The 17,568-nt window shown below is 45.2% G+C and overlaps 1 protein-coding gene across 1 annotated transcript in view; it reads right to left on the bottom strand.

Annotated features, from left to right (window-relative positions):
- Nucleotides 1-17,568, bottom strand: part of LOC126262287 (peptidyl-alpha-hydroxyglycine alpha-amidating lyase 2-like) — a 210,236-nt gene that overhangs the window by 132,243 nt on the left and 60,425 nt on the right. The window contains exon 2 of the mRNA XM_049958806.1: nucleotides 4,225-4,361. Within this exon, the coding sequence (XP_049814763.1) occupies nucleotides 4,225-4,361 (137 nt within the window). The remainder of the gene's footprint in view (nucleotides 1-4,224; nucleotides 4,362-17,568) is intronic.

Here is a 17,568-nt window from a genome sequence, read left to right as displayed (position 1 = left end):
AATCCATTATTGCAGAACATATTTGTATTACATTGATAAGAGCGTAAGAGAAAGTGTTAACAACCCTAACACGAAAAAAATTGCATGTAACGGGATGCGAACCAACAACTTTCAACTCCAGAAACCACGATATTATCCATTACGTTAGCACTTAACCACGTGATTCACTCTGGTCTTCGTTATGATTTCCCATCTTGATGGCTTCTATCGTTTATGTGTTTTTAAGTGACCTTTAATGATAATGGTGATGTGTTTTTGATAAATTTTCAGTGACCCGTTACACTGAAACTGCATACTGCAAATTATAAAACAAGTGTGTTTCTTTCTTAATTTGTACATTATTGACGATAATAACTCACTTCCAAGAGATCACTCTTATATGAAGGCATTAACCGTCGATAAAACATCACATGACATTTTATTATAGGAATATTTATAATAATTCATTCCAAGGATTACGTGCTTTTGTAGATCTCTGGTGAACGCGCATGAGACCTTGTGAAAGACCCGTACCGAACGCTAACGGAAGTCGTTAGCCGATCATGGGGTCATCGATATTGTGTGTGACGTGAAAATGACATCATGTTTACGGGGACTGTTGTGAAACGAGCGTTACCCCATAATGTATTGCACAGATAATACTGATCATTAAAGCAATTCTTTACCATTCTATATATTCTTAGGATAGGAGGATAATGGACACTCCACGCATCTCCCTTTGCAGAACAAAATATTACGCTACTGGCCATTAAATTGCTACACCACGAAGATGACGTGCTGCAGACGCGAAATTTAACCGACAGGAAGAAAATGCGGTGATATGCAAATGATTAGGTTTTCAGAGCATTCACACAAGGTTGGCACCGGTGGCGACACCTACAACGTGCTGACATGAGGAAAGTTTCCAACCTATTTCTCATACACAAACAGCAGTTGAACGTCGTTGCCTGCTGAAACGTTGTTGTGATGCCTCGTGTAAGGAGGAGAAATGCGTACCATCACGTTTCCGACTTTGATAAAGGTCGGATTGTAGCCTATCGCGATTGCGGTTTATCGTATCGCGACATTACTGCTCGCGTTGGTCGAGATCCAATGACTGTTAGCAAAATATGGAATCGGTCGGTTCAGGAGGGTAATACGGAACGCCGTGCTCGATCCCAATTGCCTCGTATCACTAGCAGTCGAGATTACAAGCATCTAATCCGCATGGCTGTAACGGATCGTGCAGCTACGTCTCGATCCGTGAGTCAACAGATAGGGACGCGTGCAAGACAACAACCATCTGCACGAACAGTTCGACGACGTTTGCAGCAGCGTGGACTATCAGCTCGGAGACCATGGCTTCGGTTACCCTTGACGCTGCATCACACACAGGAGCGCCTGCGATGGTGTACTCAACGACGAACCTGGGTGCACACGCATCCGTGTTTGGCGACATCGCGGTGAACGCACATTGGAAGCGTGTATTCGTCGTCGCCATACTGGCGTATCACCCGGTGTGATGGTATGGGGTGCGATTGGTTACACGTCTCGGTCACCTCTTGTTCGCATTGACGGCACTTTGAACAGTGGACGTTACATTTCAGATGAGTTACGACCCGTGGCTCTACCCTTCATTCGATCCTTGTGAAACCCTACATTTCGCCAGGATAATGTACGACCGCATGTTGCAGGTCCTGTACAGGCGTTTCTGGATACAAAAAACGTTCGACTGCTGCCCTGGCCAGCACCTTCTCCAGATCTCTCACCAATTGAAAACGTCTGGTCAATGGTGGCCGAGAAACTGGCTCGTCACAGTACGCCAGTCTTGATGAACTGTGGTATCGAGCTAAAGCTACATGGGCACCTGTACTTGTACACGCCATCCAAGCTCTGTTTGACTCAATGCCCAAGCGTATCAAGGCCGTTATTACGGCCAGAGGTGGTTGTTCTGGGTACTGATCTCTCAGGATCTATGCACCCAATTTGCGTGAAAATGTAATCACATGTGAGTTGTAGTATATTTGTCCAATGAATACCCGTTTATCATCTGCATTTCTTCTTGGTGTAGCAATTTTTATGGCCAGTAGTGTATATGTACAACAGTTACTGGAAAATGGTCTCTGGTCGAAACCAGTTGTGCAATTAGAAATAAATTATTTAGGTGCTTCCCGTGTTATAATATGTCATTTCTACAATTTATCAGAGCTGTGAAACACAACCAACAAAAACTATTGGTGGGAGTATTCTCAGATACGGTGCAGAAACGTGTGAGCTGAATAAGAGGTAGAGAGAGAGAGAGGCTGGAGGCTCTGCAGATGGACGTTTGGAGAAAAGAGGTCTGGTCGTGTGAAGCATAATACAATAAAAAATATTATGAGAGCCAGCGAGACGATAATCGGGGCGACAGAAACAGCTATTTTTGCTCGGCCATCTAGAAAGGATGGATGCCGACAGGTGACCAAGACTAATTTGGAAATGGTCTCTACAAGGGGAAGGAAGACAACACTCAACCTACAAGACGGCAGGAAGGTGTGTGTGAGACAGTCTCCAGCAAGGTGACGGGCTAAATGCAAAGAGGTGGATAGTAGGAAACGAGAAGCGGCCACAGCCATAGATAACAGATGATACGACGATGAACACAAAAGAATAAAGGAAAGACCATAAAATACGAAAAATGAATAAGACGGCGTCGCAAAGGAAACATCTGAGAGACCGTCTTTAGTGTTGAAGAGGAGATGAAGGAAAACTACACTACTGGTCATTAAAATTGCTACACCAAGAAGAAATGCAGATGATAAACGGGTGTTCATTGGACAAATATATTATACTAGGACTGACATGTGATTACCTTTTCACGCAATTTGAGTGCATAGATCCTGAGAAATCAGTACCCAGAACAACCACCACTGGCCGTAATAACGGCCTTGATACGCCTGGGCATTAAGTCAAACAGAGCTTGGATGGCGTGTACAGGTACAGCTGCCCATGCAGCTTCAACACGATACCACAGTTCATCAAGAGTAGTGACTGGCGTATTGTGACGAGCCAGTTGCTCGGCTACCATTGACCAGACGTTTTCAATTGGTGAGAGATCTGGAGAATGTACTGGCCAGGGCAGCAGTCGAACATTTTCTGTATCCAGAAAAGCCCGTACAGGACATGCAACATTGCGGTCGTGCATTATGCTGCGAAATGTAGGGTTTCGTAGGTATCGAATGAAGGGTAGAGACACGGGTCGTAACACATCTGAAATGTAACGTCCACTGTTCAAAGTGCCGTCAATGCGAACAAGAGGTGATCGAGACGTGTAACCAATGACACCCCAAAGCATCACGCCGGGTGATACGCCAGTATGGCGATGACGAATACACGCTTCCAATGTGCGTTCACCGCGATGTCGCCAAACACGGATGCGACTATCATTATGCTGTAAACACAACCTGGATTTATCGAAAAAATGACGTTTTGCCATTCGTGCACCCAGGTTCGTCGTTGAGTACACCATCGCAGGCGCTCCTGTCTGTGATGCAGCGTCAAGGGTAACCGAAGCCATGGTCTCCGAGCTGATAGTCCATGCTGCTGCAAACATCGTCGAACTGTTCGTGCAGATGGCTGGTGTCTTGCAAACGTACCCATCTGTTGACTCAGGGATCGAAACGTGGCTGCACGATCCGTTACAGCCATGCGGATAAGATGCCTGTCATCTCGACTGCTAGTGATACGAGGCCGTTGGGATCCAGAACGACGTTCCGTATTACCCTCCTGAACCCACCGATTCCATATTCTGGTAACAGTCATTGGATCTCGACCAACGCGAGCAGTAATGTCGCGATACGATAACCCGCAATCGCGATAGGCTACAATGCGACCTTTATCAAAGTCGGAAACGTGATGGTACGCATTTCTCCTCCTTACACGAGGCATCACAACAACGTTTCAGCAGGCAACGACGTTCAACTGCTGTTTGTGTATGAGAAATCGGTTGGAAACTTTCCTCATGTCATCACGTTGTAGGTGTCGCCACCGGCTCCTACCTTGTGTGAATGCTCTGAAAAGCTAATCATTTGCATATCACAGCATCTTCTTCCTGTTGGTTAAATTTCGCGTCTGTAGCACGTCATCTCTGTGATGTAGCAATTTTAATGGCCATTAGTGTAACTTGACCGGTTTAGCGCAGCAGACACTTGCCAGACAGCGAGGCAGCAGCCGGTAGGAGGAGAGGCGGAGCGCGGCGCGACTCACCCGGCGTCCCAGTGTCGCGGCCCTCGGTGCAGGATGACGGGGTCTCCGTGGGGGTCCACGGACACGCCGCTCACCTCGCCCAGGCCCTCCAGCGTGCGCGGCCAGCCCGCAGACACCACGGGCCGCCGAGCCTCCCTCTGCGCACACACACACCACACACTCAACGTCTCAGCTCAAGCTCGAGCGTGCGTGACCCTATTCCGAAATCGTATAGAGCTATACTGACATCGTACATAGGTAAATAGCCATATACACACATCAAAAAAGGTTTTGCACCATCTTGGTTCCCAGAACTCCTGAAGATATACGTTGACTGACAGACACAATCCATTTGACTGTTCAGAGATGTCACTATACCCACCCAAAGTTTTAAACAACCATGCATGAGCAGCGCCTATTAGACGGAGGGGGTGCGACAGCCGATCAGATCCAGTCATTCCACCAGGAAGGACGTACACGACTCGTGTTGTCCGTAGTTAACCGCGTCTAGGCGGTCGATACTGCAGTTCGATCGCGTCCGCATTGTTACACTGTGCCTGGAAGGTTCTCAACAAGAGAAGGGTCCAGACGTCTCGGAGTGAACCAAAGCGATATTAAACTTCCTAGCAGATTAAAACTGTGTGCCGGACCGAGACTCGAACTCGGATCCTTTGCCTTTCGCGGGCAAGTGTTCTGCCATCTGAACTGCCCAAGCACGACTCACCACGTCCTCACAGTTGAGGTTCGCAGGAGAGCTTCTGTAAAGTTCGGAAGGTAGAAGACGAGATACTGGCAGAAGTAAAGCTGTGAGGACGGGGCGTGACTCGTGCTTGGGTAGCTCAGATGATAGAGCACTTACCCGCGGAAGTCAAAGGTCCCTAGTTCGAGTCTCGGTCCGGCACACAGTTTTAATCTGCCAGGAAGTTTCATGTTGAATAATGCTTTTCGTGCAGCCACAAGACGTCGTGTTAAGACTCAAGCTGTGCGCAGTAGGCTGTATGACGCGTAACTTCACTCCCGACTTCCATGGCGAGGTCCATCTTTGCAACCACGACACCGTGCAGTGCGGTATAGATGGGCCGAACAACATGCCGTATGGACCGCTCAGGATTGGCATCATATTCTCTTCACCGATGAGTGTAGCACATGCCTTCAAACATACAGTCGCCGGAGACGTGTTTGGCGGCAACCCGGTCAAGCTGAACGCCTTAGACACTGTCCAGCGACTGCAACAAGATGGAGGTTTCCTGCTGTTTTGGTGTGGCATTGTGTGCGGCCGACGTACGCCGCTGGTGGTCATGGATGGCGCCGTAACGGCTGTACGATACGTGAATGCGATCCTCCGACCAATAGTGCACCCATATCGGCAGGACACTGCGGAGGCATACGTATTCATGGACGACAATTCGCGCCCCCATCGCGCACATCTCACATTTTGTGGATGACTTCCTTCAACATAACGGCATCGCTCGACTAGAGAGGCCACTATGTTCTTCAGACATGAACCCCATCGAACATGTCTGGGATAGACTGAAAAGGGCTGTTCATGGACGACATGACCCACCAACCATTTTTGAGGGATCTACGCCGAATCGCCGTTGAGGAGAGGGACAATATGGACCAACAGTGCCTTGATGAATTTGTGGATAGTATGCCACGACGAATACAGGCGTGCATCAATGAAAGAGGTCGTTCTACTGGGTATTAGAGGTACCACCTCTGAAGGTGTTGCTTTATTGTCGTACAACATGCAATGTGTGGTTTTCATGAGCAATAAAAAGGGCGGAAATGATGTTTATGTTGATCTCTATTCCAGTTTTCTGTACAGGTTCCGGAACTCTCGGAACCGAGGTGATGCAAAACTTTTTTTTGTATGTATATTAATGTGAGTAATGTAGAATATTAACTCATGTGAATTTCTTCATATCCACAAGACGTAGCTTTTACCAGCAGGAGATAAGGAACAAGTAGATGAATCAGAAATTAAGATTGTATGTAAGAGACTACGCGAGGGGGCATAGTCATACAGCAACTCACCATAGGTCCCAGAGAGCTGTTTACAAGACGGACGAAAAAGGAATTTTCCTGACCTTGGCAAGTGGCATGTCATTAGAATGTTCGCTTCACACGTTTGGGGGAGGTTTTATGGTATCCGAATGGGTCTACCTCGAGCAGAAGAAAATACATTCATTGTCATTTTTAAGTGAACACACCGCCATTTGACTGTATTGCTGTTTGTTTAATTACGGCTCAGGTTTCGACCTTATATGCCATTTTCAAGTGCAATATATATTAATGACATAAACTCAATCACTTGAAAATGCCGTAAAAGGCCGATACCTGGGTCGTAATTAAATAAACAGCAATACAGTCAAACGGTGGTGTGTTTATTTAAAAATTACTGTATGATTGATGCTCAGCAACATCAAAAAACTGTTGACACTCATTGTCGCCGGCCGCGGTGGTCTCGCGGTTCTAGGCGCGCAGTCCGGAACCGCGCGACTGCTACGGTCGCAGGTTCGAATCCTGCCTCGGGCATGGATGTGTGTGATGTCCTTAGGTTAGTTAGGTTTAACTAGTTCTAAGTTCTAGGGGACTGATGACCTAAGATGTTCAGTCCCATAGTGCTCAGAGCCATTTGAACTCATTGTCAGTACTGGTATCACTGATCGTAAGGAGTACGATCTCGGCCCTTCAGCTGGGTTAGATCCGGGAGAGGAGTCTAGTCTACGGACTTAAATTATGGAGCATTCACTTGTACAGACCTCATTCTATTATGTACGCAGCCTAGTTACGGGAAACTGTCACCCACCGATGGGCATCAATAGAAACAGCGAGACATTGGGGTGGGCCAAATAGGTACTGCCTGAATTTTTCTAAAGCCAAGGTCTCATAAATATGTCTTTAATGAAAGCAACCGGTTTCGACATTATTCGCTGTCATATTCAGTTCTTAGAAATCCTTTTGTTATGAAACGTGTTCATTTTAAGTTGGACCTCACGCCACGTTGTCATGTGGAAACAACAGCACATTATAAAAGGTTTGTCATAACCGAAATATTTAAAAACATAGAACATCTTGCGCAGATGGCCATATACAGGGTGAGTCACCTAACGTTACCGCTGGATATATTTCGTAAACCACATCAAATACTGACGAATCGATTCCACAGACCGAACGTGAGGAGAGGGGCTGGTGTAATTGTTTAATACAAACCAATCAAAAATGCACGGAAGTATGTTTTTTAACACAAACATTCGTTTTATTTGAATGGAACCATGTTAGTTTTGTTAGCACATCTGAACATATAAACAAATACGTAATCAGTGCCGTTTGTTGCATTGTAAAATGTTAATTACATCCGGAGATATTGTAGCCTAAAGTTGACGCTTGAAACCTCCGACGTTCAGTTGCGTGTTGTAACAAACACGGACCACGGTCGGCGAGCAGCATCCGCAGGGACATGTTTACGATGACGACCGTGTTTACGAGTGTGGCTGTAGTGCACTGTTGTGGTTTGGTCTAGCTGTCGCAGTGTCCGCATGTAGCGCTTGCTGCTATTCTTATTCTGCATTCGTCTCCGCACGCAGACCAACTGTAGTACACCGTGTTACCAGACGTCTGTGATAGTGTAGTGTAGTACTAACTGTGACCATGGTGTATTCGAACTCTGAAAAGGCGGAGATGATACTCATCTATGGCGAGTGTCGACGAAATGCAGCTGAAGCCTGCAGGGTGTATGCAGAACGGTACCCGGACAGAGAGCATCCAACGTGCCGCACATTGCAAAACATCTACCGCCAACTGTATGCAACAGGTATGGTCGTAGTACGCAAACGGGTCCGTAACAGGCCCGTCACAGGAGAAGCGGGTGCAGTTGGTGTGTTGGCTGCTGTTGCCATGAACCCACACATGAGTACAGGGGACATTGCGAGAGCCGGTGGACTGAGTCAAAGTAGTGTCATGCGCATACTGCATCGTCACTGCTTTCACCCGTTTCATGCGTCGCTAGATCAGCAATTACATGGTGATGTTCAAATGTGTGTGAAATCTTATGGGACTTAACTGCTAATGTCATCAGTCCCTAAGCTTACACACTACTTAAACCTAAATTATCCTAAGGACAAACACACACACCCATGCCCGAGGGAGGACTCGAACCTCCGCCGGGACCAGCCGCACAGTCCATGGCTGCAGCGCCTTAGTCCGCTCGGCTAATCCTACGCGGCTACATGGTGATGACTTTAATCATCGAGTGCAATTCTGTCAATGGGCATTAACAAAGAATGCGTTGCAGTTCTACCTGTTTACCGATGAAGCGGGTTTCACAAACCACGGGGCAGTGAATCTACGGAACATGCATTACTGGTCCGTGGACAATCCTCGCTGGCTCAGACAGGTAGAGCGACAGCGACCGTGGACTGTAAATGTATGGTGCGGAATCATTGGCGAGCACCTCATTGGTCCTCACTTCATTGTAGGGGCCCAAACAGCTGCAACATACATCGCGTTTCTACAGAATGATCTGCCAACGTTGCTCGAAAATGTCCCACTGGAAACGCGTCGACGTATGTGGTATCAGCATGATGGTGCACCTGCACAGCCGGCCGGAGTGGCCGTGCGGTTCTGGGCGCTACAGTCTGGAACCGAATCCTGCCTCGGGCATGGATGTGTGTGATGTCCTTAGGTTAGTTAGGTTTAATTAGTTCTAAGTTCTAGGCGACTGATGACCTCAGAAGTTAAGTCGCATAGTGCTCAGAGCCATTTGAACCATTTTTGCACCTGCACATTTCGCAATTAACACTAGGCTGACCCTTGACAGGATGTTCGACGGGCGTTTCATAGGACGTGGAGGACGCATAAATTGGCCAGCCCGTTCTCCTGATCTTACACGTCTGGACTTCTTTCTGTGGGGTACGTTAAAGGAGAATGTGTACCGTGATGTGGCTACAACCCCAGAGGATATGAACGTATTGTGGCAGCCTGCGGCGACATTACACCAGATGTATTGCGGCGTGTACGACATTCATTACGCCAGAGATTGCAATTGTGCACCAAATGATGGCCACCACATTGAACATCTTGGCCTGACATGTCGGGACACACTCTATTCCACTCCGTAATTGAAAACGGAAACCACGTGTGTACGTGTACCTCACCCCTCATGGTAATGTACATGTGCGTCAGTGAAAAAGACCAATAAAAAGTTGTTAGCATGTGGACGTAATGTGCTGCTCCAGTCTCTTCTGTACCTAAGGTCCATCACCGTTCCCTTTGGATCCCTACGTAATTCGGTGCTCTCCGATACACACGATCGAACAGCGGAGGAGTGGTACTCAAGCGTCAACTTTAGGTTACAATATCCCCGGATGGAATTAACATTTTACAATGCAACAAACGGCACTGATTACGTATTTGTTTATATGTTCAGATGTGCTAACAAAACTAACGAGGTTCCATTTAAAGAAAAACGTAGATTGGTGTTAAAAAACATACTTCCGTGCATTTTTTTATGGTTTGTATTAACCAGTTACACTAGCCCCTCTCCTCACGTTCGGTCTGTGGAATCGATTCGTCAGTATTTGATGTGGTTTACGAAATATATCCAGCGGTAATGTTAGGTGACTCACCCTGTATATACCAAGACCTAAAGACGACATCAAAGTCTGTCGAAACCGATTATTTTAAATAAAGAAATGTATCTGCAATAGTCGCTTCAGAAAGCTTTTAGCAAGTAAAACAGATCGATCCTTCTGTCTTCTGAAAACCAAAGGAATCATTTATATGTTATGGCTGTAAACAGTGAATCCCATATTAATTCGTGAGGTGCTTTTCTTTCGAATGTGTAGAACAGATGGTAGAAGCTGGATGCTTGCCCACCTCTGTGCAATTTTGTATTCAATAAACACACTCTAAGAAAAAAAAAAAGAAAAAAAAAGAAAAAAAAACGACGCACCACAAAGAAATTATCCGAATGGGACGGAAATCTGTAGATTGATGTGTAGACAGTTGATTACAATTTCAAAAAAATTGGATGATTTATTCGAGGGATAGAGTTTCATAAATTGAGCAAGTTCGTAACGCATTGGTCCATCTGTCGCACTCATGCAAACAGTTATTCGCCTTGGCATTGATGAATGGAGCTGTCTGATGTCCCCTCGTGCCAAATTCTGTCCAACTGGCGCGTTAGATCGACAAAATTCCGAGATGGCTTGACGCCCCTACCCATAATGCTCCTTGCTGGCCAAGGTAGGGTTTGGTAAGCACGGAGACAAGCGACAGAAACACTCGCCGTATGCAGGCGGGCGTTGTTTTGCTGAAATGTAAGCCCAGATTAGCTTGCCATGAAGGGCAACAAACGGGGCGTAGAATGTCGCCGACAAAATACAGGGAGCGAAAGGTTACTTACAATTTGTACAGAAACCAGATGGCAGTTATAAGAGTCGAGGGGTATGAAAAGGGAAGCAGTGGTCGGGAAGGGATTGACACAGGGTTGTAGCCTATCTCCGATGCCATTCAATCTGTATATTGAGCAAGCAGTAAAGGAAACAAAAGAAAAATTCAGAGTAGGAATTAAAATCCATGGAGAAGAAATAAAAACTTTGAGGTTCGCCGATGACATTGTAATTCTGTCAGAGACAGCAAAGGACCTGGAAGAGCAGCTGAACGGAATGGACAGTGTCTTGAAAGGAGGATATAAGATTAACATCAACAAAAGCAAAACGAGGATGATGGAATGTAGTCGAATTAAATAGGGTGATGCTGACAGTATTAGAGTTTTGCTGTTTGGGGAGCAAAATAACTGATGATGGTCGAAGTAGAGAGGATATAAAACGTAGACTGGCAATGGCAAGGAAAGCGTTCCTGAAGAAGAGAAATTTGTTAACATCGAGTACAGATATAAGTGTCAGGAAGTCGTTTCTGAAAGTATTTGTATGGAGTGTAGCCTTGTATGGAAGTGAAACGCGGACGATAAATAGTTTGAACAAGATGAGAATAAAAGCTTTCGAAATGTGGTGCTACAGAATAATGCTGAAGATTAGATGGGTAGATCACATAACTAATGAGGAGGTATTGAATAGAATTAGGGAGAAGAGAAATTTGTGTCATACCTTGACTAGAAGAACGGATCGGTTGGTAGGACATGTTGTGAGGCATCAGGGGATCACAAATTTAGTATTGGAGGGCAGCGTGGAGGGTAAAAATCGTAGTGGGAGACAAAGAGATGAATACACTGAGCAGACTCAGAAGGATGTAGGTTGCAGTAGGTACTGGGAGATGAAGAAGCTTGCACAGGATAGAGTAACATGGAGAGCTGCATCAAACCAGTCTCTGGACTGAAGACCACAACAACAACAACAACAACAACCGCTGTGTTGTAAGGGTGCCGCTGATGACAACCAAAGGGGTCCTGCTATTGCTCCCCACACCATCACTCCTGGTTGGCAGGCCTTATTGTGGGTGACAATCAGGTTCGACTGAAGACTCTTCATTCTGATAATGAACGAACATGAGCTTTTACAGCCAGTGAAATATTTACATTATTTTATGTAACAGTTTTTTATGCTTGACTTGCAGATGTACTATTGTTCTCATGTTCATGACATATCGTTCTATGACATGATAAGATTTAAGACGCATTTGGTCAGGATTCAGTGAAATATACTGCAGAAGATCTGATGATGGCAATGTACTTTGCTGAAACCTGTCGTCACAGTAAATGTTCTGCAGTAGTGATCTTGATTGTTTGAAGTTGTAGTTCTGTTTCTGCCCAACAAAAAAGGTGAAGCACACGGAAGACATTATTGAATGTCAATGTAATTTCGACACACCATCGGCGAGTATGTACAGAGTGACAATTATTGAACTATATGAAAAAAGAAACGTAAATTTGATACCAACTGCGGCGCGCACACACTTTATTCAACATGGAAACGCCGCTACAGATATTCGAATTTAGGATATGACGTGTTCGATATGCCTGCCATCATTGTCGATGATGTGGCGCAGATGAGAAACGAAATTCGGCACGACCCACTTAAGTGTCGGAACATCGATGCTGTCGATGACCTGCTCAATGGCTGTTTTCATCGCAGCAATGGTTTTGGGGTTATTGTTGTACACCTTGTCTTTAACATAACACGACAAAAAGGAGTCGCATGTCTTCAGATCCGGAGAATATGGTGGCCAATCGAAGCCCATGACCGTGGCCTCTCGGCACCCCAGAGCCAGAATGCGGTCCCCATGGTGCTTCTCCAGGACATCAAACACTCTTCTGCCTCGATGGGCTCGAGCACGGTCTTGCATGAACAACATCTTGTCGAAATCAGGGTCACTGGATAATGGGGATGAAATCATCTTCCAAAACCTTCATGTACGAGGGCAGTTCAATAAGTAATGCAACACATTTTTTTTCTGAAACAGGGGTTGTTTTATTCAGCATTGTAATACACCAGGTTATTCCCCAATCTTTTAGCTACACAACACTATTTTTCGACGTAATCTCCATTCAATGCTACGGCCTTACGCCACCTTGAAATGAGGGCCTGTATGCCTGCACGGTACCATTCCACTGGTCGATGTCGGAGCCAACGTCGTACTGCATCAATAACTTCTTCATCATCCGCGTAGTGCCTCCCACGGATTGCGTCCTTCATTGTGCCAAACATATGGAAATCCGACGGTGCGAGATCGGGGCTGTAGGGTGCATGAGGAAGAACAGTCCACTGAAGTTTTGTGAGCTCCTCTCGGGTGCGAAGACTTGTGTGAGGTCTTGCGTTGTCATGAAGAAGGAGAAGTTCGTTCAGATTTTTGTCCCTACGAACACGCTGAAGTCGTTTCTTCAATTTCTGAAGAGTAGCACAATACACTTAAGAGTTGATCGTTTGACCATGGGGAAGGACATCGAACAGAATAACCCCTTCAGCGTCCCAGAAGACTGTAACCGTGACTTTACCGGCTGAGGGTATGGCTTTAAACTTTTTCTTGGTAGGGGAGTGGGTGTGGCGCCACTCCATTGATTGCCGTTTCGTTTCAGGTTCGAAGTGATGAACCCATGTTTCATCGCCTGTAACAATCTTTGACAAGAAATTGTCACCCTCAGCCACATGACGAGCAAGCAATTCCGCACAGACGGTTCTCCTTTGCTCTTTATGGTGTTCGGTTAGACAATGAGGGACCCAGTGGGAACAAACCTTTGAATATCCCAACTGGTGAACAATTGTGACAGCACTACCAACAGAGATGTCAAGTTGAGCACTGAGTTGTTTGATGGTGATCCGTCGATCATCTCGAACGAGTGTGTTCGCACGCTCCGCCATTGCAGGAGTCACAGCTGTGCACGGCCGGCCCGCACGCGGGAGATCAGACAGTCTTGCTTGACCTTGCGGCGATGATGACACACGCTTTGCCCAACGACTCACCGTGCTTTTGTCCGCTGCCAGATCACCGTAGACATTCTGCAAGCGCCTATGAATATCTGAGATGCCCTGGTTTTCCGCCAAAAGAAACTCGATCACTGCCCGTTGTTTACAACGCACATCCGTTACAGACGCCATTTTAACAGCTCCGTACAGCGCTGCCACCTGTCGGAAGTCAATGAAACTATACGAGACGAAGCGGGAATGTTTGAAAATATTCCACAAGAAATTTCCGGCTTTTTCAACCAAAATTGGCCGAGAAAAAAAAAGTGTTGCATTACTTATTGAACTGCCCTCGTATCATTCCGTAGTCACCGTGCCATCAGGGAATATCACACCGATTATTCCGTGACTGGACACTGCACACCATAGCCGTTGAGGGTGAAGAAACTCCCCGACTGCGAAATGGGGATTCTCACTCTCCCAAATGCGCCAGTTTTGCTTATTGACGAACCTATCCACAGGAAAGTGGGCTTCGTCGCTAAGTCAAACAGTACTAATTCCCATCGTGCCCCATGGCCAGCCGTGAAATTTGGACGTGCAAACGCAAGTCGTTCAGAGGTTATGACGATTTTATTTAATATAGTTCAATAATTTTCACTCTATAAATTATCAGACTATCAGTTCTCTATAACACGTAGATAGATTGCCAGAGTGCATTACGGTAGTTCGTAGCCGGCCGCGGAGACCGAGCGGTTCTAGGCGCTTCAGCCCGGAACCGTGCGACAGCTACGGTCGCAGGTTCGAATCCTGCCTGTGATGTCCTTAGGTTAGTTAGGTTTATGTAGTTCTAAGTTCTAGGGGACTGATGACCTCAGATGTTAAGTCCCATACTGCTCAGAGCCGTTCGAACCATTTGAATCCGTTGCGTGGCGTCTGGAGTGGTGCTGCGACCGGAAAGCATGGATTGCTGATGAATGGCGTCAATTGTGTTTAGTGATGAAACGCAGTTCTATACTATTCCGGATGACCACCGCAGGCAAGTATTGTGGACACTTTAGGAGACTGCCCATTCTTCCAATGCTTTGGAGAGGCATCGCGGTGTTACTCATGGCGTTATGGTGGGAGAAACCATCGGCTGGTAGTAAGTGAGGCAACTCGGACGGCACAACGGTACGTCACACACATCCTGCGTCCTCATGTGTTACATGTGACAGTATCGCGATGGGGAGTGGGGGAAGGGATTGGGGGAGGGTACGTGGCGGGGAGCCAACAGGAAGGGCATCTGCCCACTACTTAAATTAACCAAGTAAAATGCAATAGTAACTATGTCGACCCCGCGAAGATGACGGGACAAAGTCACGAGTTAAAGAAGGCTAGTTTCAGTTTTAAATTACGTTGCAGGCCAGTTTTCTACTTGATTCAACTCACAATAACGAGGACACCGGCTATTTTTGCTTGCAAATGTTGTCATAGCAGGGATGACATTAGGACAGAAACGATGAAAACATAGAAGGACAAGGTTTACTTTAAAGTGTCCAAAATAACAACCACATAGAATATTATTATTATGTACATTAAACGACAGCACTTGATTTGGGCAGTAGCAGTGTAATTATATCTAGGCTGTGTATTTTTAAAGTTATCTATGTACTCTTATTCATGTTTTAATTAAGTGTTATTAATTAAAACATCGTCTCTAATGTGAAACTCTTTGTCTGAAACTCAAATCTAGGTATTTCAACCTACAGCTTTGACTGGGATAATTAAATTACTTGATAAGGCCGTAAGCAAAAGATGTCAAGAAGCTGGTGGAGCAGTGCTTTTTTACCAAGCTCTCCACCAGGACATATACCGTAGTTTACAACCGTACGAAACCGTTTCCCTCACTGCGAATAAATCGTGGTCTCGACTTCCAAAAAAGCTATAAATACTAGCCACAATGTCAAAAAAGAAAGCCAAAAACAAAAGCGAGAATCTTACGATGACAACACACATAATTGGCAGAAATAATATTAAAAGAAAAACACTTGCTAATGTTCTGACAAATTATTTTCATTTGGTCACGAACCGGATTTTGGCTCCTCAGGTCATCCTCGAGTGACAACTGTCACAAACACTGATAAACATGATGTGCGACTTACACAAACATTATTTGTACAGGATAGAAAAATGACGAAGCGTATATAAACCCTAAAAAAGGGGGGTAAACAAAGTTTTTGTGTGGAGGTACATTTAACAAATGATGGTACATTAGATGAATTTACAGCCCGATTCTAGTATTTTTAACGAAAAATTTATTTAGCAAAGGAGAAAACGGAAACTGAGTCTGATCGTTTAGTTAATGTGATTATTGCAGTGTTTTCCTATATAGAAATTTGTCATTTTTGTATCTTCTGTACAAATAATATCTGTGTAGGTCGTACGCCATATTTATCTGTGTTTGCGACATTCAGTTGTCGCCTGAAGATGGCCTGAGAGGCCGAAAGCCGGTTCGCGACCAAATAAATATAATTTTGCAGAGCATTTGGAAGTGTTTATCTTTATAATATTATTATCATGTTCTACTAAGCGCCGACGGAAGGTTTAGTTAATGTTAAAAAGATGGATAATTTTAAATAATTCTCTTGTTACAGCCAAAACTGTCTGTGATGTTACATCACGACCAACTTTTATTACATGAAAATTTAGCTTGTAAGAAACAGATGGCTAGAACATAAATGCAAAACAGTAGAAACATTTATGAATATGAGAGAGACAGATGCTGCCAATAGGAAAATTAAAGAGACTTTTGGAGAAAGAAGCCAGATGACAAGCCAGTACTAAACAAAGAAGGAAAAGCTGAAAGGTTGCAGGAATATACAAACGAGCTATACAGAGGAAATTAACTTAGATGCAGTTTTATAAAATGAGAAGTAAATGAAAATGTGGTAAGCGAGAAGAATTTGACATAGCACTGAAACACTTAAGTGGAAACAGCGCCGCTGAGTGGACGACATTCCTTCAGAATCGTGGAAATGCTTGGGAGAGCACCCATGATAAAGCTATTCCACCTCGTATGCAAAATGTATGGAACAGACGAAATATCTCCAGGCTTCAAGAAGATTGCAATAATTCCCACTCCAAAGAAAGTAGCTCGTAACAGGTTTGAATATTAATGGATCATCAGTTTGACGAGCCATGGCAGCAAAATACTTACAACATTCACTTAAAGAAAAATCAAAATGGTAGAAGCTAATTTTAGAGTAGATCAGTTTGGGTTCCAGAGAAGTGTACAGATACGCGAGGTAATACTGACCGTACACATTATCTGAGATGATAGGCGTTTATAGTATTTGTTGATTTAGGGAAAGCTTTCCCTAATGTTGACTCAAATTTTGAAGGTAGCAGTGGTCATGTATAGCGAGCGAAAATTTATCTACAACTACAGAAATCAAACTGCTGTTATAGGAGAAGGAAGTGAGATGGGTTCGTAGCCTCTCCCCGATGCCATTCAATGTGTACAGTGAGCAAGATATAAAGGAAAGGAGAAATTTGGAAAGGGGAATGTTGTGTCGATTCCCTAAGGTCTCGACACAATGAGTGGCTAGGTGCACGCGAAACTAACGCAGACGGGCGTAAATTCTGAAACAGGAGACTGGATGAAAACTATAAAGAAAAGAAGAGAGATTTTAATATACTTAACTTTAATGTAGTCTTGTTCTTGTTGAAATACATCTCTTGCATAGTAGTAAGCAATTAGCAATGATACACATGGCGCCTTGCTAGGTAGTAGCGATGGACTAGCTGAAGGCTATTTAATCTGTCTCTCGGCAAATGAGAGGAAGACGTGATACGTCTTGTCGCAAGCTATGTCGTCCGTACAACTGGGGCGAGGTCAAGTCCGTGTCTTGTGACCTGCCCTGTGGTGGCGCTACGTTTGCGAATACACAGTGGCGACACGCGGGTCCGACATGTACTACAGGACCGCGGCCGATTTAAGTTACCACCTAGCAAGTGTGGTGTC

Source organism: Schistocerca nitens, chromosome 6 (genome assembly GCF_023898315.1).
Source record: "Schistocerca nitens isolate TAMUIC-IGC-003100 chromosome 6, iqSchNite1.1, whole genome shotgun sequence".
NCBI classification, from domain to species: Eukaryota; Metazoa; Arthropoda; class Insecta; order Orthoptera; family Acrididae; genus Schistocerca; species Schistocerca nitens.
This window is presented reverse-complemented; position numbering and strand designations above follow the sequence as displayed.